This window comes from Anomalospiza imberbis, chromosome 19 (assembly GCF_031753505.1).
Source record: "Anomalospiza imberbis isolate Cuckoo-Finch-1a 21T00152 chromosome 19, ASM3175350v1, whole genome shotgun sequence".
Classification (NCBI taxonomy): domain Eukaryota; kingdom Metazoa; phylum Chordata; class Aves; order Passeriformes; family Viduidae; genus Anomalospiza; species Anomalospiza imberbis.
The window spans coordinates 9,645,843-9,667,244 of record NC_089699.1 but is presented as its reverse complement, the minus strand read 5'-3'; the positions used below and the strand labels follow the sequence as shown (position 1 = coordinate 9,667,244).

At 39.2% G+C, this 21,402-nt stretch overlaps 1 protein-coding gene across 1 annotated transcript in view; it reads left to right on the top strand.

Moving 5' to 3' along the window:
* Positions 1–21,402, top strand: part of CA10 (carbonic anhydrase 10) — a 178,585-nt gene that overhangs the window by 52,614 nt on the left and 104,569 nt on the right. Inside the window, exon 3 of the mRNA XM_068209647.1 lies at positions 19,368–19,510. Coding sequence (XP_068065748.1) covers positions 19,368–19,510 — 143 coding nt within the window. The remainder of the gene's footprint in view (positions 1–19,367; positions 19,511–21,402) is intronic.

Genomic DNA, 21,402 nt, shown 5'->3' with positions numbered 1-21,402 from the left:
TTTTTAAAAACCATCTTCCCATATGGCTCTCCAGTTGAGCTTCATACAGACACATTTATATTTGTATATATACCTACGACTATAGAGATTTTTCACATTTAAGATTCAAATGTTTGACATACAAAACATTTATCTACAGCATGCCTTCTGTAATACCAGGAAACAATATACGTGTGGTAAAAATTAATCTAGTGGTTGAAGAACAGCAAATATGAATCATTTTACAAGAGAGAACTTAATTAGTGGAATTTTATGATGTGTGAAGATGGATAAAGTGCTCCTTGAATGCCAAGGTCTTTGCATGAAGATGCACAAATAATTTCAGGTTGGATTTTTATTAATTGCTTTTAAGAATTGAAACAACTATTGGGATGCAAAACCTTCTTTTCCCAGCATTGTCTTTTCCCTTGTCTGTCCCTTTATTTTTGCATTTGTAATGGTTTTTAACACTGAATAATTTTTGTGAACATGTCACTGATAGGATTTGGGCTTTTAAAAATGAGTTTTCTAGAAAAAAGCCACAGGAAATCAGGATATAAGATCTAATTACAAATTAATATCAGCCAGCTAATATTGGGAAAAGCGCATTGTCTTATTTGTAGATGCAGAAGGTGGATCAGCTTGGTAGTTTCCAATGTCTCTCTGACCTTTTTACCCCATTTCCTATTGTTCCTCAAGAATTTTTACTCTGCTCTCTTTTTTTTTGTAATTTCACCGCCCCGGGTACTACACTGTACACAATGCTCAGCTCTAGTTTCTTCATACACCTTCAGAATATTCTTGTGATTATTTTATATAGCTTGTACCCTGTCATTTGCAAATAATGTAGAGTATTTTATGCAAACCAATGTTTTCAGTGATAGCTGAATTGGGGATTTGGGCTTATTTTAAATTTCAAATACAACATCAATCACTGAACCCTCAGACCAGCCTGATTATACTTTCACCTACAAAAAATACGTCCCAGTTTTACACACGAGAAATTTTGTGCACATTTCTAGTATGGAATCTATGCAGGTAATGAATTTGATAAAAGATCACAGGAGTTTGGGTATTTCATTCCCCTATTTATGGCCTGGTGAATGTGCAGTGTTCTGTGCAGACACAGGAAGCTACTGGGGCCAATCAGCAAAGGAAGAGGATGTTTGGAATAGAGGAACAACATTTCCATATTGAACAAAGGATAGCAGCAGAGGAGTTACCACTTTCACTCTGATTTAGCAATGCCACTTAGCACGTGCTCAATCCAGCATCCTTTCTAGTTGCAGTGTCTAAAGTTAGGAATGTACTTCAAGGAGGAACAGCAGCCCACAACCAAGCATAAGAGTGTCAGCTTAGACTTAGACTTAGCTCTCATTGCAAGGTCCATGAGCAGTGGTTTTATCCAGAATTGGTTTTTGCGTTGACCAAAATAAATGCAAAATTCTGTTTATTAAAAACAGACCAGAATTCTTCAACAAAACTGGCAGCTGAATCCAAGAACATATGTCCAATTTACTGTGTGGGCAAGGCATTTCTACATAATTCTAAAAATAAGTTGTTGTGTATATTTTCTGAAGGTGGGAGTGACCTTCTGGAGATACTTGAGCTTTTAGGAATCATCTTCAACAGGAAATGAATCACCTACTGAGTTCACCATGTTCTGTAGGTATTTCTTGTTCTAAATTTAGTGTCTCCAGGACTGACCCTCTTCTCAGCATTTTTACCTCAGATTTGCCCCAGTATAAAGGGTGTAGAGAATAATCTGGGTGTGTGGAATTGCTTCTGAATTCTGCCACAACCAAAATGATAGTAATGAGGTAAAAAGTTAAAATTTGATCAGGAAGAATTACAAAATGTGTTTGTAGGTACACATTATGTGTAATTATGTAAGACTGGTATGTAGCTCCTGTTCTAATCTCCATTTTTAAACTGATTATAATTAACTGAATAAAATGAAGTAAGATTTCCTTGTTATAAAGCATCCCAAAGCACGTCAGTCTTAAAGCAATAACCAACATCCTCCATGTCTGAGGTTTTAATTCCTCAGCTCTGGACAGTATTGCCATTCAGAGTGTTAAATGTGATTGTAAACAAACAATAGGGAACCTCAAGGTTAGTTCTTGCTTCAAGAAGAGGATTCCATTTCTCTTTACTAGATAAAATTCTGTTTAACTGAGAGAACAGAAAGGTAACATGAGAAACCATCACATGTTCTCAAGGAACAGAAGTGATTCAAGAATATGGAAAATTATTTAAATCAGGTATTCTTCAGCCATGGTCTCTGGAACAGGTCATGGGCAAGCCAAAAAGATGGGAGTGAAGACAAAAGTCATAAGTAAACACTTCCAGTTCTGCTGCAGTGACTCTCCTGAGAGTCACACAGCCATGCCCCCACCACAACCAGTCAGGAGGAGCCCTGGAATTCTGAGCTCTTGAAAGAAAATCTGCCACTCATCAGCTTTTATAGTGAAGAAATACCAAGCGATTCTTGTTTGGAATATGTGCTATGATTCTGTGGGCAGGCTTCCCAGAGACTGTTTGGTGGCACAGAGAAGCCTTGTGGCAGCAGGCCTGCTGGCACCCTCAGCAGCACGCCATGATCTCTGGAACCCCTGAGAAACAAGCAGAGCTTCCTCCACAGATGGCTCTCAGCCTCCTCCTCATCCGTTCCACAGCCTGTGACTCCCAAATCAATATTTTCATAGGCAGTTCAAAATTCCAGCTGTGTTGGAATGCCAGGCTCTTTGTTGCTCCAAGGACAGGGCGAATAAAACTCGGGAGACGTTGTTTTTGAAGTCTCACTCTGAAGTTCGTTATCCTTATCTATTACAAGCTCACAAGATGTGAGCTCTCTCTAACAGGTTGAGAAAGTGACCTAAAATGGTGTCTGTTCAAGGCTATTTAAGTCCTAATTATCCAGTAAACAGTTGACATCTATATTATTTATGCTTGTAACCCAGTTATGACCATTGAAACCCACAATGTGGATATCTTTCACCCAGTTAGAGAAAACCACCCAGATTTGTGAAGAAGAAGGAAGAAGAAGGTAAAAAAAAGACAACTAACCCACACCCAAAATTCTCCATCTTGGCTCCCATATATCACTATATACAAAAATCCCAAATCTAAGTTTTTTCACGCTATGAGATCACACATTACTATCCAAACCACACCCATGCTGTTTCTGTGCTGTCACTCAATTTTTGAAGCCTTTTCCAAGGTCTAAGGTCAAACAAGGTGTTAGGTCACATGCGGGGTGGGTGAGGGGCAAGGAGACAGAGACACAACTCACCCCTGAAGTTTGTGTGCCACAGAGAGCTTTATTTTGCCAGGCTACCCTTTATAAAGACTTTTGAAAGACCCGGTCTGGACATTCTCATTGGTCTGAACTCCATGCCCTCTCGGGATCTGGCCAGTGAAATGCTTGCAGATTCAGAGATCTGACTGGGAGAAGCCCCTGTCAGTTAATCCTGGGGCTTGATAGCTAGCTCTGGTAACAACGAGGTGTTTATTTGAGGGTTGGCACCCTAAATTCAAAAAGCTCAAAGTTAGCAGAGGTTTTATGTACAATTTTTTTAAATGTTGTAAAAACTGGAAGTAGAAATCATCATCAAAGCAAAATGAAAATTGCCCATTAATGCTGCATTTCATTCTGGAGACAGTATCATTCAAAAGTCTGTGGCTATGTAATCTGAAGAATCCTATTCTATTGTCAGTGAGAAAAATTAATTTAAGAGTTTCACTGAAACTTGTTCTGTAAGGAAATAGAACTTTTATACTATCACACAACCATTTGTGAGAAGCAAAAATGCTTCTTTCAAAGGCCAGTACAAGCAGGAATAGATGTGTACATAGATAAGCAACCTGAGCAGATGGTTAGAAAAATGAAAGTAAATGGCTGAGAAGAGGTCCCTGTGACATTCACTATTAGAGACAACAGTGGCTGTTAATAAAGCAGAGTTAATTCTATAGCAAGGAGTGAAATATTTAATCATCAGTACTTCATACATAATTCAATTAACTGCCTTCACTCATCAGTATTAACAAGAGCTGGAGCTTGGATTAATGTGCTTGAGCTTCATCACAGCACTCCCAGTCTGCTTAAATGCTGCCAAAACTTAATAAAGTGCTGCCAGTCAAATTATAGTATCTGAGCCCAGTGCATCAATGTGCTGCTATTACAAATCATCCTCTACTCACAGCATTGTTTGCTAATTCCTTATTTATGCTGATCTCTGCACTAAACAGTTTAATTAGGGCCCAGTGGTAGAACAAGTTTAATTTCTTATCCCTTCCTTGATGACATCTTTAGTATCAACCAAGTTACTGAGCAATAACTATAAATGGTGTATCCATGTGTTTTCAACCCCCTCATTTTTTTAAATAATTACTTTAATCAGATACATGGATTGCCACAGCAGAATTTCTACTAGTCTGAAAAGGATCAGTACTAAATTAATTTCTGTCTTGGTTCTAAAGAACATTTCTACTGAGGTCTGTGTTTTTGTGTGTGTAAAACACAGATCTCACCCTCAGTTCCCATGATTGTGCCACTTGCTGTGGCTCGTATTCCTTGTGCTTTCTGTGTGTCCGGGAAGAGAGAAAGGACAGTGAAGGTTTCCAAAGTTGTTTTCTTTCTGCCATTGAGGGACTTGATTCTCAGAAGCTGATCAACCTTCCTCAGTAGAAGCTGAGCGAATAGTGCTTTGGCATTATATCCCATCCTGTCCTACCTGTGGCCAACCTCACCCAGGAGGCTTTGGAAGAGCTAAGCCCAATCTTAAAAACTGCTGAAGGGGAAGGGAGGCAGTCTGACACTGCTTATTCCACCTTTAACTCTTCTGAAATAAATCTCTGCTGCTCTGCAAAGCCCTTGGCTACTTTACAGCTGGGTGAATTGAGGCCAGACCCTAGCATCCAGAAGGAGATTTGAAAAGTGCTTTGAAAGTTCTGGAAGCATTACAAGCTGTCATAAGAATCACAGAAAGATAAATGACATTACAGAGAAAAGGCAGAAGAGCATGTTGTTTTATTTTATTTTTTTTTTCATCTTACCAGGAGAGAAATGAAGATGTCAGTTGCAGCTTTTGGTTACAGCCAAGAGCCTGAGTTCAGGAGTCCACAACATGAATTTGAGGGAAAATTTGTTGGAAAGTAATTTAGAATTGTAGAACATTCAGAAACCTGTTTTGGGGGGACAGAAAGGCGTGTGCAAGTCACACTTGACTGTATTCCACCTGAATAGATTGTCTTTTTGATGCTATTCCTGTCACCCAGAGTATGTAAAATCCAAGGAAATCAAAGGTTTCATAACCATCCAGTCCCTCAATCCACGAGGTGAAACCAATAGAGGCTGAATTGGAAGTGGTATCATTCTTTTGGGACCTGTAGCCCTGTACTTGGCATCAAGTCTCTTGAGGACAAGTGAGGACTAGAGAATGCAGCACAATACATGAAAGGAAGAGACAGCAGCCAGAATTTCTCAGAAGAACAGAGAAACTGGGTCAGTCAAGAACTACATAAAGAGGAATGCTATTTATGCTCTATGTTCAGCAAGTAGTGCCATCTGAGGATTTAGCTACTCATCCAAAAAATATTAGTGGTTAAGGCTAAGGTGGTTATATTTTTAAAACAGAAAACAGTGGAGAATCAAACCCTCAACTCTTAATAAAGTCAGCATAACTCCATTAATTTAACCAGAGCTCTCACCAGTTCAGAACCTGTTCCTTGCAGTTAATATTTGTCCTTTACCATGTTTTGATAGGAGCATTAGCAGCAGCAAATGAAGTGCTAAGTTGACACCAAGTATTTCCTGACCCTGTGTCCTAATCAGAACCTGTAGAACAGTCAAAGATTTTCAGGGGTTCAGCTCTGTGCAAATGCCTTGCAGGTAGTAAAAGTTTCTCTCTTAAAGGAGCATAAAATGAGCTATGTCAGCACTGGAGAAATAGTTTGAATCTGCTGATAAATTTGAAATCCTACTTTATCCTTTTGAGTTCTATTTAAAATAGAAGATATAAAGATCATCCAAAGGGAGAAGTACAGTATCTACCCAAAATCTGGTTTAGACTACTAAAGAGGCACTTAGGCTTTTGGCCTTTTAACAGAAGAAGGAGAACCACTTTCTAAATTAGTTTCTAAGTTTCAGACACTTCTGGTGACATTGAAAATAAAAAAATTGATCCAGAAAATCAGCAGACAACCCATGATGTGAAAGTGCTGGCACAAGGAGTGTTGCAAAATGGAAACAGTAGAGATGGTTATGAATGGGCTGCACCAGGATTTTTGTGTGCAGTGGCTGCGTTTGTCAGTGAGATAAAAACCTGGCAGCAAATATAGCACTATTGCCTGATTAATTATTTGGACAGACTCAGTTTAAAAACAATGGAATAAGGAGCTCATGCAATTCACTGTAGCAAAAGAAAATGTGGTGCTTGCAGTGAGGGGACATTAGAAAAGTGTCTCATTCCCCCATCTGTAGTCCTGCTAGTAATTGTCAAAAAAAAAAATAAAGTCAGATGTTTTAATAGTAAAAAAAGAAAAAAAAAAACAAAACCAAATCTTCCTGACAACCTTTTCTGCTTGTGAGCTTTCTGCCCTGCACACAGGGAGTGACACAGGCTCCATGCTGAATGTCACTGACGGCCAGAGCTCCAAAGGCAGCTGTAAATTCACATCTCTCACAGCAAGAAGATGGTGCCAGATAATGGGTATGGATTTTCTGTACATCATGACTCTGTGTCGTCCAGATACCACCTGTACTGAACCTAATGATTTGTCTGAATAAAGCAGTACTCCATAAACTTTACTGCTGAGCAAACAGCACGCTGTTGGCAACATCATACTCTGCTCTCCCTTTCAGTCCACCAAAAGATGACTCAATTACCATTTAAAATTTTATACTGCCTATGAAGTCAAGGACCGGAGATTTAGTAGTCAGCTTGAAGGTATTTTGAAAAGAGCAAATATAGCTTAATGTGAAGAAGTAACAGGTTTGCATGTTAGTGTTAAAAGGACAAGCCAGCGTTGGTGTTAATTTTTCAGGATGTGTACAGTGAAGAACAGGCTGATGAAAATTATGGATTCTGTCAGCATCTTAGAGGGGATGATCAGAGATGCCCAGATTCAGGAATAAAAACAGAAGAACTAGAAATTACAATTTCTTTTCATTCTGGAAAAGTCAAGGCAAATAGTAAAATGGTTAATTAGAAATAGGCTTGTGAAGCTTGGCATATTTTCCTTTCTTAAAAGCTGTGGTAGGTGTTTGGCTCTAAGGTGCTTTTATCTCACAGCAGAATTTCAGGGAAGCTGCCTTAACCTTACATCTTATTTAAGGTTGAGTCTAAGTCAAAAATATGGGTGACATCTTATTTAAAACTGGAAAGAAACTTAACTTAATTTTATTGTGCTCACTGCCACACAGTCAGTGGCCAGAACATGCACTGCCAATTTCAGGAATTCATCTTCTAATGCAAAATTTTATAAAATTTCTGTACCATTTAGAAATGCAAATGTACAGGGGACAACAAGAACTAGAAAAAATAAGGAAGAATTAGAAAACTTCTGATAAACTCAGGAGTTTCCATGCATTTAATTAAACCTCATTCATGATAAAATACGGGGATGTGTGAGTGCAGATTAAGAAGCTAAATGTATTTCTGAGTTTTCACACTTCTATATTGTGAGGGATTTTTAACTTATGAGTTATTAAATGTGAACCATGGAGCATCCTATCAGATACTGCTTCGCACAGCTGAGTTAGGAAAGAGATGAGTATGGAAATATGAGAACAGATAGAATGAGACAAGCTGTTTGCACTCATCTGACATCAAGGTGATGCACCAAAACTCATCTAATAGATGGTTTGCTACAATCAAATTTTCTTGCACCTTAGACTACAAAAAGAAATTAAATTCAGAATACTCAGTTTAAAAACAAACCAAATAAGAATATGCTGCATATCTCAAATTAAGGGGGTTTGTTGTTCATGCTAGCAAGTTGCAGTAATCATCCTAAACCTTAACTGTTACCTAAAAGCACTTTGTAACAGGGATCTGGTGGGCCATGGCAATTACCTTCTCCTACGTTTGGGTGTCCTCATTAGGTGATTTTCTTTTTGATTGGATGTCCACAGGGTTTGTAGTACCCAAGTAGGTTTTCAGGGATCCCTGGGTCTAGGATTTACCATCCAGGTGATTCTACCTGAGGGTGAAAATAAACTTCCTACAAAAGATTTGAGGAGAAGCCCCTTCTCCTGCTTGGAGAGGGTCCAACCATGTTTTTAGCAGAAAGTGCAACTCCTGAGCAGGTAGGTAGAAGGGAATCTGTCACACGAGTTACCTCACACTGTCCACATCAGGAGTAATTCTCAGGAGAAGACTGAGTCCAACAAAATATGCAGGATTTTTAATACTATTAACACCAGCTTTGATTGTGAGCCCAATGCAGCCTCACACTAAGGAGAGCAGAAGTTGCCTTGGAAATTGATCTGAGTGCAGAAAATTAGGCTCATCTGCTTAATGAGTTACGGAGTATTTTCAGACTTTTAAGGAGTTATAAGTGTTACCGCAGGGAAACAGAGGCCTTTAAAGAAACCTTGCTAGGCTGCAAAAACTGTGCTTCCTACTTTTTCGAAGAAATCTCTAGAACTGGAGGCTTCCTAATCACTGGCATTTGTGGAGATGCCCAGGCAGGTCTGTGATGAGTGCTGGGGACTGCAGCATTAGTCCATCTGAACTGCTCTATCCAGACAACTTTTCATAAAAACTTTTGATTCAAAATGCATTGCAGAAATCCTTCCACCGGCAGAAGCAGCTTCAGATGGTATCAGAGAAGAAATTTCCCAGAGGTTACAGTTTATGGGGTTTTATTTCTCGCAGATTTGAAGTGCATTTTTTGAAGGAAGAGAAAGTGAAAACGAGCCAAGTCAATTGTGTGAACAAAAACAGAGATTCTTCCTCAAACCCCTGAAATTATCCCCTGTGTTTAAAAGGTTGTGCCCATTTTGATTTTATTATATGCTACACTGCAAAAACAGAACATGCATAAAACATGTGGAAGTTAAAGGGGAAATTTCAGGGATTGTAAGAGATATCAGGCATAAATTTGAAATTAGATGTGGATAGCTTATTTAGTGTCTTTTGTCAAGTGCTGTGTATTCAGAATGTATCTGTGGTTAAGGGAAGCACTTAACTGTAAGCACTAAAATTGTATTCTTCCCTTCTAAAACTGTTAAGATTATCAAATTTATGATGTGGTGATGCTGAAGGTTTCAAAGGAGTGATTATTACTAAAAAGCACAATGGTAGTAAATCAGTGGTGTAACAAGAACACCAGGCCTTGCAAAGTTTCTGAAATAACTCACACGCAAATAAGAGCAAAAGGTATTATTTCACATCATAAGACTGATGAGCAAATCACTGGGCCAAATCTTGAGAAACTATGTATAAAGACCATTTTATTTCTATTAAATTGGCCACAGTTAATGCTACAGAAACTAAATTGATACTCCTCTTGTAGTAGGCTGGTTGTAAGTGGTCCAGGAATTGTCATTCTATTGCTCTGCTGGTTTCCTTTGGCAGCATAATAGATATATCTGTTACTTCAGCTGACAACAGCAAATAGTGCAGAACAAAGAAAAGGCATCACTATTGATGGAGGTAAAGCCTCCAATGACAATTGCCTGCCTGAGAGACACAGACTTTGCCCTGTTCCTCTTGCACAAAAGTTAAATAGTCAAGGAAACTTTGGGTAGTACAGTCCAGACTCCAGGAAAATAATGCAGCTAATACCAGCCATGAGAGTATTTGCTTTGCTAAGGTTTTGTGAGTCACATTCAACTTTCTGCTATTCTGAAATACGTGCATTCCATTTTCCTCATAACATGTTCATTCTTTTCTGTTAAAGAAGAAAAGCAGAGTGGAGCAAGCATAGTCACTACATGTAGTTTATAGTTGCTAAACTCCTGCTGCTCTTCTGCTAAGATGACTTCAGGCCAAGAGGGATTCTATTTCCATGTGTGCCACTCAGTTCAGCAACATTTCTACAGCTGTTTGAAAAGCAGGGTAGGAACTCCTTAAAATACCTTTCTTAAAGCTCAGATGAAAAAAGTTATGTTATGTATTGTCACAGATCAAGATGGAGACCTTTTTTTAAAAGAAGAAGTTCTCTTATTCCCAAAAATCTCAAAAATTCATTCCATTTCCTCTCTGCCTGGGGCAGTCCTGAAACTTGGCTAAATAAACCAGAAAAATACAATTTTATTTGCAAGACTGATGTTCACTTTTCTTTGGACAGGTCATACTGAAAAAAGCTCTTAATAGTAAACACCTGTAATGAATTTGTATATGGCAATTTTAATGGGATTTATGATACTGACTTTGGTAGCCTTGTGTTAGAAGTTTAAACAGAAGTAAGAATGCTAAATAGAGCTAATCTGTACTTTCTAAGCCTTCTGGATATTACTTCTACTAGAAATGTATAAATAACAAAAATAAATCACATTGCCAGATACCTGAAACACACCAGGCTCTTATGGAAAAATAAACATTGTAGCCATGAATAAGAGTCTGTGTTCTCTTTCTCACTGAGAGGACAAACTGAAATCATGTCAACTAACACTAAATGTATTCAGGTCAGCTAATACAATTTGTGTTTAAAATTTGTGCTTTATTTTTTGCTTGTGTTAAAACCAGACTGGTGCACTAATGGAAGGTACTGGTCAGTTATGGGACCAGTTTGTTCTGAACAGCCCTTTGACAGGTGCAGAGAAATTACAGGTTTATTCAGCTAATTCAAATTACACCTAAAAAATCAAGTGGAAACATAAGTGAGAAGAATTTTTTTTCTTAATAAAATATCATGTAGGAACAGTTAAGAGTCGGTAATTCCAAAGTCAGAGGAATTACCATGAACTAGCTCAGTTAGTTCTGTTTTCAGAATTATTCTGTGCATTGATTTCTAAAAATATTAGCCTGTGACACAGAGGTGAATTGAAATTTATATTTTCAGTGGTTATGAAGCTACAGATTTTGCCTCTGGGCAATTTTTTTTTTTATTACCTGGTGTATTTGATATTTATAATAAATTTCAGATTTGATTTAGAACCTTGGGTCCAAAACCTTTGCAGTCTTTTCCATGTGCATAATTACAAATTTTCTAATCAATCTCGATGTAACCATTTAACACTTTTCTTCCTAAACATCTTTTCATAAGGCAGGTGTGATTCGATTCCTCTACTGCTGGAAAAACCATCAAATTCTGTATCCACAAAATAAGATGTATTTCTGGGTGAAGATCACAAGTAATTAAGCCTCCAAGGCACTATCTTATATTGAATTTTGGCAGCCAAAAAGGCAACATCCATTATCTTTTACACATCTCCCTTGGAAGCAATTGATGCTCATTCCATCTGAGCTGTTACAGTCTCTGGCAGGAATGGGCTGTCAGGAGTGTTCCAGAGCTACTGGCCTTCTGTGACACACTGGAGAGTAGATTCTTCTCTTTGTGCTTCCGAGAGACTTTAGGATTCTGCATCCTGGCATTGCCCCTCTGACCAGTGTCCCATTGCACTGCTGCAGGATGTTTGGTTACCTTGCAACTCAGAAGGTGCTCATGCACTGCTGCATTTCTCATATAAACAGTGTGCTGGGTACTGGCACTTTTACAAGCTGAGGTAAGTCCATGCAAGCCACAGAAAGATAATTTCACATGGTTGTTGCCTTACAAACTCAGGCCCCCTGCCAGCACTGGCCAGATGAGCAACATTTTTTGTGATGCCAGGTGATTGACACTGAGCCGTGCAGACAGCCACAGGTTGGGGAAACAGCTGGATAAGGAGGGCTCTGAAAAGATCACTGCTGTGCTAAACAGCTTTTCAGTCAGAGTTTGTGGAGTTGCTAGTTGGAAATAATAAAGGGTTCTGCTTGCAGTGCTGTTTGAGCTAACCTTGAGCACACACCTGACATCCACAGCTCAGTTACTCCTGTGTCAGGGTGTTTTCGTGCACTGACACAGCAGCACAGTCCCAGACTCTGTCTTCCATCCAAGAGGGAGCATCCACTCCTTTCCCGTTCTGCATCTATTCCTGCTGCTGCACTCAGAGCAGAGTTGATCTTGTGCCTCGGTTGCTGCTGTGAGTTGTGCTGTTCTGGCCCTTTGGCTCACATGTACAGCCTCTTGGAGCTGTGTTCAAGCCATCCCCTGAGCAGCCTGCCCCAGGGGTCTGCTCTCTGCCCTGCTTTAGGGCACAGCCCCCACCATTGTCCGGCTCTGGCTCCTTTGTGTCACCCCTGGCCTGTTCTCCCCCATCCACCCCATGGGCCATACCAAGGAGACTGCAGACCCTGCACTCATGGGAAGCACAAGGCAGGTTCTGCCCATTTCAGAGCCCTGGCACAACGCACAAATACTTTAAGAGCACATGATCTGCCCTCTCTTGAGTAATTTTTGGTGGAATAGTTAAGGCAATACTTTGGAATGGTTTAACTCGGCACTTCTTACTTAATAAGAGAACTTGAAAAGGCCTTTTCTTAAATTCAAGCATGAAAAATAGAAAATCATTGACATCCTGATCTTACCTACTACAATTTGTTGGCACTCAAGATCTAGTTCTTGTAATAGAACTAAAGGTAGATAGAGACATGTACATTTTTACCTGTTTTTTGCAGAGTGAGTTTTAAATTTAGACAGAAAAAGGATGTCAGAGTAGAGCGCAAAATCTGTAATCTGTGCTATGTTCAACATGAGTTTCAGCTCTACAGTCTGAATCTTGCTGCTGAAATTTGTAGGTGATCATTTTTTCCAAAGGCTGTGGGATGACAGTGGGTCAGTCACATCCTCCTCACCTCACACTGCCCTGCCTGCACCTCTCCTCCCTTTCTCCACTCCCAAACAATGCCTTAAGTATTTATTTGCTTCCTTCCCCATCCCCATTCTAGTTTTTGGGGGGTTGGAGAGATTTTGGAAGGGTTTGGTTGGTTGGTTTTCGGACAAAACCAGCTTGAGAACCTTGCCATTTCTCCTGTCCAGTGGGATAGCTGCAGAACATTCCTTTGTGTTCAACTGCCAAGACAGAAATTTCAAAGTAAATGAAAACTTGCAGCTATCATTTAATACACATTTTGGTGAGTATATAAGAATCTTCACAGCCTTGTGAAAACAAATATATTTTCAGAATGTTTCCTCACTGACAGCAGAACTCAGCATTTGCTGTATCTCTGTCCAAAAGCAGCCTCAGCAAGATCAGAAAGTTTGTTTGGAAGTTCAGATTCACAGCACAGTTTGAAACTGAATGCATTAATGGACCTAAAGGTTTGAAATGTGACCTTGTCAACAAAAAATCAGCAGTGTATACAAATGGCAATTAATCCAATGGTGGAGGATTTTTTAATGTTGGCAAGTTCATAAAGGATTAAAAGCAGAAAACTTACTTAAATAGCGTGAGTAAGACATGAGTAAGCATGTAGTATTTGCCTTGCATTTTCTAGAAAAGCAAAGAGGGTCATGGATAAACCCACCTGAACAGCTCTAACGAGCAGGTTTGGAACATGAAGAGTAGGTTTACATGCAATGTGAGATGTCTTCCCATCCATGTATCACATTTTAGCTGTTTGGTGAAGGTAATTAATTTCATTTGTTCTCTAGGTTGCAGATAGCAGTGCAGTTTCTTTCTCTTTAAGAAGATTTTCAATATTTATGTTGTTTATGAATTATTTTTCTGGACTAGTCACCACACTGACAGACTTTTTAAATTATGCAAGTGGCCCATTTTTTCAAGAAAAAGAGCATCCTTTCCTATCTTCCCTTATTTTTACCAGATTTCAGAGAATTCAGGCAATACATTTCAGTCTTTCTGAAAATTAGGTAAATAATGATCAGCCTTACACTCATCATAGCAGTGACCATATGACATTCAGCTGATTGATGATGCAGGAACTTCTTGGGTAAGAAACAGTTCTATGTCCTACTGAGTGTATTAGTTCAGAATACAGAAATCAGACCATGTGGCATGAAACAAGAAATACCCTTGCACTCAGCTATCCCATTACATCACAGAGAGTAATTCCTGTGCAAAGAGTTTGTCAGATGCTTCAGAGACCTGCAAGATGCAAACGTTGCTCAAGAGGAAGAGAGAACAGAAGTGAGACTTCCCTAGAGGCTCCTTAGTTACTGGGACTCCATAAGAACAGGTTCATCCAGAGTGAGAGGGACCACAAAGTGCTTCTGCCTGTTGCACACAGAGAAATGCAGAAAAGTATTTCAAATTAATCTCTGGGTACAAGAGATCTGGATTCTCCACGAACGTGGAAGTTTTCCTGGATAAGGATTTTGCTGGCTGCTGTGCTCAGCAGCCTGCCTGCAGGGGCTGGGTGCCACATGCTGTGTGCACAACAGGTGGTCAGGGAAACAGGGACTGGATTCTGCCCCAGAAGAAATATTAGACTATGAAAGTTTTCACCACAAAAAGGAAAGTGGATCATTCAGTGAACGATCAATCACTGCCCAGCAATAACCTGAACAATTTGATGTAGTCGCTGAGGGGAAGCCAAGGTTTCTTTCCATTCCAAAATATTTTCTAGTTATGACTATGTTTAGAGTTTTGGCTTGGCAGCACCGGATCAGACTTCTAAGAGATCAGGATTGCCCAGACAACATTTTTTTCCAGCCTATGAGTAATTGCATCAAGTCAGCTGTGCTCACTCCTGGCCTTTCCAAGAATAATCAAAGTTACAGAGTTTTGATAATCTCACTGCAGAAGCAGCATCCCCAGGCAGAGCCAGAGCCCTGTGGGATGGGGTCAGAGAAATGTGATTACTCCAGAAAACACCAGAGCAGAGGACATCACTGTTCCTGTCTTGAACTGTCATTACAGATACAAACTGCAGCACTCAGTGCTGAACTCTGTGCTGGCTTCTCACTTGTCTTTGCAAGTCAGCAGAGGCTGGACATTTCTGCCTCCCTGCTGTCATTAACTGCAGAAGTCTTGTGGGAAACCAAAATAGTGCAGAGCTACAAGTAATTCTCAGGGGGTTGCTATCACACACAAAAATGCCTTGGAGAATGGGACTTGTTAACCCCTCCTGAGTGCTCCTTACACCTGCCTTCTCCAAGCTGAATCCCCTAATGCCCTGCAGTTCCAAGTGAGATGCTTACTAAACCTATTCTAATAAAGGATGCACCACCAGGCATGCACTGGATTTGGCAATAAATAGTTAAATTCCAACTTAATACCTGAGAGTTATGTTTATTTAGTACTGTGAGGCACTGGAATACCTAGAAAAAGCACCTTTTATAGAATAAATATGCTGTCTTTTGTTATTTTTTTATGTTCCTACTTTAATTTATATTTTTCAGCAGAAGGATCGATAGTAAACCAAAGACATTAAAATAAAGCTGAATCTACAGAATAGAGCTCAAGGTGTCTGCTGGATAAGCAGTCTTTTCCCTTAAAACAATAAGTTTCAAATTAATTTTCTCTGAACAACTTTTTCTATTCAATTTCATTTATTTGAGGTTTTCTTCACCTTTCTTCTGGATCTTCTTTAAAGTCTTACATCTCACTCATCCTGTCTCAGAACAGTCACTCATTTTAACAGCACAGCCATAGCCCCCAGTTCTACAGCATGAGCCACAAAAAAATCCCAAAGATGAAGAACATGAAGAGGAAAGAGTAGAGATCACAGGATAGCTCAGAATCTGAGTTTCCTGCATTTTAATGCAAAGTCCCATTTCAAGTCCAGAGCGACCATCACAGCTTTTTTTTTTTTTTTTTTTTTTTTTTTTTTTTTTTTTTTTTTTATTTCAACTTTTTCCCTTTCATTCTATGCTTCAACCCCAGGCCAAACTCTCCCCTTTTTCCACCCCCCAAATTACAATGAGTGCCAGGCAAATGCTCTCAGTTGTGTCTGTGCCTGGTTCGAGGGAAATCTGTTGGACCCTGTCAGTGATTGATGGCTGAGGGACTGCCCAGACCTGGTTAGAAATTACCAGCTGAGTGGCAGTAATCCATGGCAGCTCATTAGCCGTACCCACAGCCTGGCCATGGCAGGCAGGGGAAGGGAGCCCAGTGTCCCACTCAAAGGCAGGCAGGGCACAGACCCAGCCCACAGGGACTGAGGATGGAAAAGAAGGAGAGATGCTGCCTTCCTCCCCTTTCTCATTTTTAGTTCATTTGCCAAGAAGGATTTCCCTTACCCAAGACTGACACTTTTATGAGCAATCTATGCCAGCTCCACTAAACATCCAGCTGCTTTTTAACCTTTAAACAAAACTGTTCTGTAATGTGTTTTCATTTCCATTTTTTTTTGCCATAGTTGTGCTAAATCTTTCACCAGCAGGACCTTCACTCACATTAGATGGAAAAACCCATTTACCCCAAAACTATAGTATCATTTTGACTAGAATGCAAGGGAAACGCATTCTCTTTTCAGAACTTTAGAAACCCTGACCCTAGAAGATTGTTACTTGCTTAGTTTTGGACCTGGATATACCTCTCCCTCTAGGTTCCCCTTCCTACTCCTGCCACATGAATAATAAAAAGAGAAAAGTCAATGTGAGAAGCATCTGTAAATACCTCTACAAGCAGCTGACCTATATTTTTCAGAAGCATTAGTGTTTGATTGTATAGCTCTAGTATGTGTGAACTCACCAGAGGGTGGCAGAGAAAAATGTAATTACATACTGTTGTATAACTACTTTTTACCCCAAGCTTAGCATAATTTATAGAAGTGAATTAGTCTGGTTTAATCACTATAATGAAAGGAGTGTTCTACTGTGTTTTAGACTTGTATCCCAAATTTGTAGATAAAAATAAGCAAAAGTTTTGCAGGGCCAGAGGTCACTAAATTTGATCGCTAAATACTTTTTCTACTGTAATTAAACTCTTAATTTAAGAAAATGTTTAATTAGGCATAAATAAGCAGCTATAATTTAAAAGGTAAATTGGAGAGGGTATTGCATGATGTCTTTATTAAAGTCATAGCAGAAAATAGCCACTTTTTAAAAGCAGTATCATTCCAGAATCTCAAATCCTCATTTTCCCTTTCCTGTTTTCTGTTATCTCTCATTCAATGAGTGCAGTGGTTGAACTTTTCTTGTAATTGAGAATCCTTCATACAGAGGGAAGATGACATTTGAACAGACCAGTATGGAATTATGAGTATGGAATTAGCAGTATATAATATGATGCTGCTGGAGTTCTTCAAAATTTCAATTTTTTTGTATGTTTCAAGATTTATTGCTGAAAATTTTTAATTTTTTTACTATCTCTTGAATAATGGCAATGCTGTCTTAATCTGGAGGATATATTTCAGCTGTCAGTGCTTTGATGCTTAAAAAGAAATCAGAACACTTTCAGTTCTCAGATTTGAAGCCATTGTGATACTGTCTAATATTACTGCAGTCTGGAGATTTCTGTGACCAATTACTGAGATGAATGCCATTCTCTACTCTGTCATTTCTTCAGTGTCCCTGATTTATCTCTCAAAGCCTTTATGACTTTACCTTTGGCTTTTATGTAGTGGCAGAGCAGGTCATGTGGTTATCCAGAGGAATTGGTATGGTAATTTTCTTCAAGCTGAGAAGGTGGAAATAATTAATGGACTGCTTTATTGATGTACATAGATTACTGGTTCTCTCTATGGTTCCAATTCCCAGCCTCAATAAAGTAGCTTGAGATTTTATCTGAGGTACCAGTAATTACACAGGGCAAGAATAATCACTGCACAAATACAATCTTTTATGGTCTTTTATGCTATTGCCAGGGCCAGTGCTAAGGCTTAAAAATATAAACAAAGATGTGCTGCATCGGTAAGTTGACACCTTTCATTTAATTTCATGAATTCTGGAGAAACTTAAATTCAGAGAATCTGTGCTCTTGGAAGTTGAGCAAACTTCAAAGAGGAATTTACAGGCTTGGTGCAGTAAACCAGAAATAACCTGACTGTCCTGCCTAGACTCCACCTCTGACATTGACAGGGATCAGTAGCAGATACCTTGGGGAAAAACAAGCATCTATAAAAATAAACACCATAAAAATTGGATCGCATTTGCCACTTTTTGTCTCTCCAAGCCTGGTGCAGATTTTAAGCAAGGATTTTTGCAGGTCACATCACTGTGGTATTCATCCTAGAGTTCTGTCTGACATGAATTAATTTGTTCATTTTATCTGTTTATACTAATAGTCACTTTTCTGATGCTTGATTCTGAGACAGTTTCTCAGATACATTCCTCATAAAAAAAGCTCCTGTGTGGGAATATCCCTTTACACCATTTTGTAAGCAGTAAGGAAAAGAACTCATATAGCTTTACTGACACTTAATGTTTCCTGTACTGCTCTTACAACCTCATCACCAGCTCGTCCAACACAGCCAGTGTCCTTGCTTCTCATACTCTTAATAAAGTTATTGATGGCTTTTAAGACCTTTGGAAATTGTTCTTTGATATCTTCTTCTGCCATGTCTTATTTTAGTTTTTTATTTAACTGGTCAGAATTTATCACCTTTTCCATTTTTCTTATTTAGACAGCATTTTTTGAAAATGCTCCCTTACTTCCAGCTATCCTGTTTATTTCCTGCATATCAAGTTTTCTGGCTTCTGTCCACTGTTTAAACAAAGGCTCAAAACAACCCAGAACACCTTAATTCTGGTAGAAATTCAAATAAGAGTCTTCTTTTATATCTAGTTCTTCACTGGGTTACGCAAAAATCAACTACACAAGGCTTTTCATTCCTAAAGAGATGTGAATTCATTATAGTGGGATACCTATTACACAATCATCGAATCACTAAGGTTAGAAAAGACCTCTGAGGTCACAGAACCCTTAACCCAACACCCCAGACCCACAACTAAACCATGACCCCAAGCACCAAATCTACGCATTTTTTGGATGCAAAAAGTGTTGCTTCTGTAGTTGCTGCTAAAGCAGAGTCCTTGCCTCCAGTCATTTCATACTGGATACTTGTCCACAGCCCTTCCAGGACCCAGACCTTTGAGTCCAGCATGATTTTTTATTGCAGTCAGGCAATTCAGATGTCATACACAGTGCACCTTTGTTCCCATCTGTCACAATCCGCTTGTGCGGGGTGTTGTGATGGTTCGTTAACCGATCCCAAAAGTGCAAAAAGGCAAACGGCAGGGGACCATCAGTTTAATCACAACAAATGCACCTTTATTTAGGTACCAGCAGCAAATGTGATAGAGAGGACAGAAAAAGGGAAATAAAGAATGGAGAGAAAAGAAGGGAAGGGGAGTAGCTGCCACCGTCGAGATGAGATCCTCAATGTGCAGACAATCAGACAAGTTTAATTACCTGGCCATCTGCCTGGCATGTACTGCTCCAGTCTTTCCAAACTTCCATTAAACTTGCACTTTCTTTTATTTTGCAGTGCCCTCCTTTTGGGGTTTGGTGAACTCAGCTTGGAATCTTTGCTCTGTTGGGAAAAGACAGTCACCTGTCAATATTGAAACCAGCCATATGATTTTTGATCCCTTCCTAACTCCTCTTCGCCTAAACACAGGGGGAAGAAAGGTAGGTGGTCTCTGTTCTGGTGTATAAAATAAATGGAGTTAGTAGATTAAAAAAAAAAAATTGCTATATTTTATTTTTCTAAAGCATTTACTTTTATCTGTCAGTTCCAAGGCAGAATAACAATGTAGCATGTTTTAAAGACAGTTGTCAAATCACTGAACTAAACAATTATGTTTATCCAGCTGAAGGATTGATATTTCAATTCTGAAATTATTGTATACATAAAGCATCTTGAACCTTTTAGCACTCTTGGCAATAGTCATTAGTTTATAATGGTTTTGTGTTGCTTTTCTTATGCTGGGGTGCCTGAAAGGCTATTTTAAAGTATGTATTGCTTGTTCCATGCAGGCAGTTGTCTCTTACCTAAACTGTGTTACAAACCAATGCAGGTGAAAAGGCCATGTGAATTACATTATCAGAGCAAGCAGAGACTCCAGCAAAAGGTTATTTGAAAATTATTTATCTTCCCTTGTTGTCATGACAAATGAGATGTCCACTGGAAACAGTGTGACATTCTAGCAATTTGCTCTGTACTTCCCATGGAGGTTCTGGTAGCACATGTGCAAATACATCAGAATTGATGTGGGCTTTGTCACAGAAATGCTGAGATAGTGGTGTTGTTATTACTGGAGGACAGTAATTCTTCAAACTCTGGCCCAGATTTCAGGGTAATATTTACATTTTGCTTTTTAAATGGAAATGTTTGGAGGTTTTTAGTTTTTATTTAAAAAAAAAACAAAAGCTAAAAATCAAAAACTCAGAGTTTTAATGATTCTGCTATGTACATAAAGGCTTACACATTTCATGTTATTTATAAATTACAGAATGACAAAACATGAAATTCAAGAATGTAGAAGTTGTCAGTGAGTCAATGCAGGAGGTTCAGAATATTCAGTGTCTTCAGCAGTTCTAAGAATACAGCTGGGTTTTTGTACCAGCTCGGAGTGAAGTGAATGTCTGATTATTGATAAAATTTGGAGGCACTGACAGACTGGGAGATGCTGTATCAATGATGAGGTTCTTCCCATGCTTGCAAATACTGCTGCTGCTGACCTTCCATTGTAGCGATACGCGGGATGAATAAAGAGACTCCACAGCCTGGTGTAGTTATGAAGTAAGTATGTATGTCGGCGCCCGGCACAAGTGAGATAGCTCTCCAAAATCTTGTGCCCTGAGCCTTGGTGTGACCCACACCTTTACTCCCAAAGGTGTTCCATATGCAACACGTTACACAACTTTTCCATGCATATTCAACCCCTGGCCCCGCCTCTCATGCTAAATAGTCCCCGCCCTTCTGGGCATGCGTGGTTTGCTGTGGTGGTCACCAGGGGGGTCTCTGGTGGTCTCTGGGGCTGAAGATCGTGGTCTTCCTCATGGTTGAACTTCTGAACTTTTCTCCTTTGCCTGCGCTTTCAGTCCTTTGGTGCTTATCTGAGTACGTCCAATAGGCTTGGAGACAGAGGAGCCTCTTTATCTGGGTTCTTTGCATCTTCGGTCCTTTCTGGTATTGTTCTTTATGCAAGAAGCTTCAGAAATTTGCATTTTCCTATGCCCTTTGTACCATGGCAGAGGTTTCTTAAGTAAAATGTTAAAATTCAACACATAATTCTACAAGCTAAGATTTAAATGTTTAATTCATTTTGTTAACTCAAGTGAACTCCAAAAATCTCTATTTCACTATCATGTTACAAGAACAGGATTTGTTCTTGATGTGATTTGTCTTAGAGAGACTCCAAAATGGTTAAATCAAAATTCTCCTCTGAGAAAAAAGATTGTAATTTTGATGCCTTAATAAAAATTCTTTGTTCATAGTTAAGGCTTCACTGAGGATTTGATTTGGCAGGTAGTGTATTTGTGTTCACTTCCTTAGTAATGATTTTTGTATGTTAAAA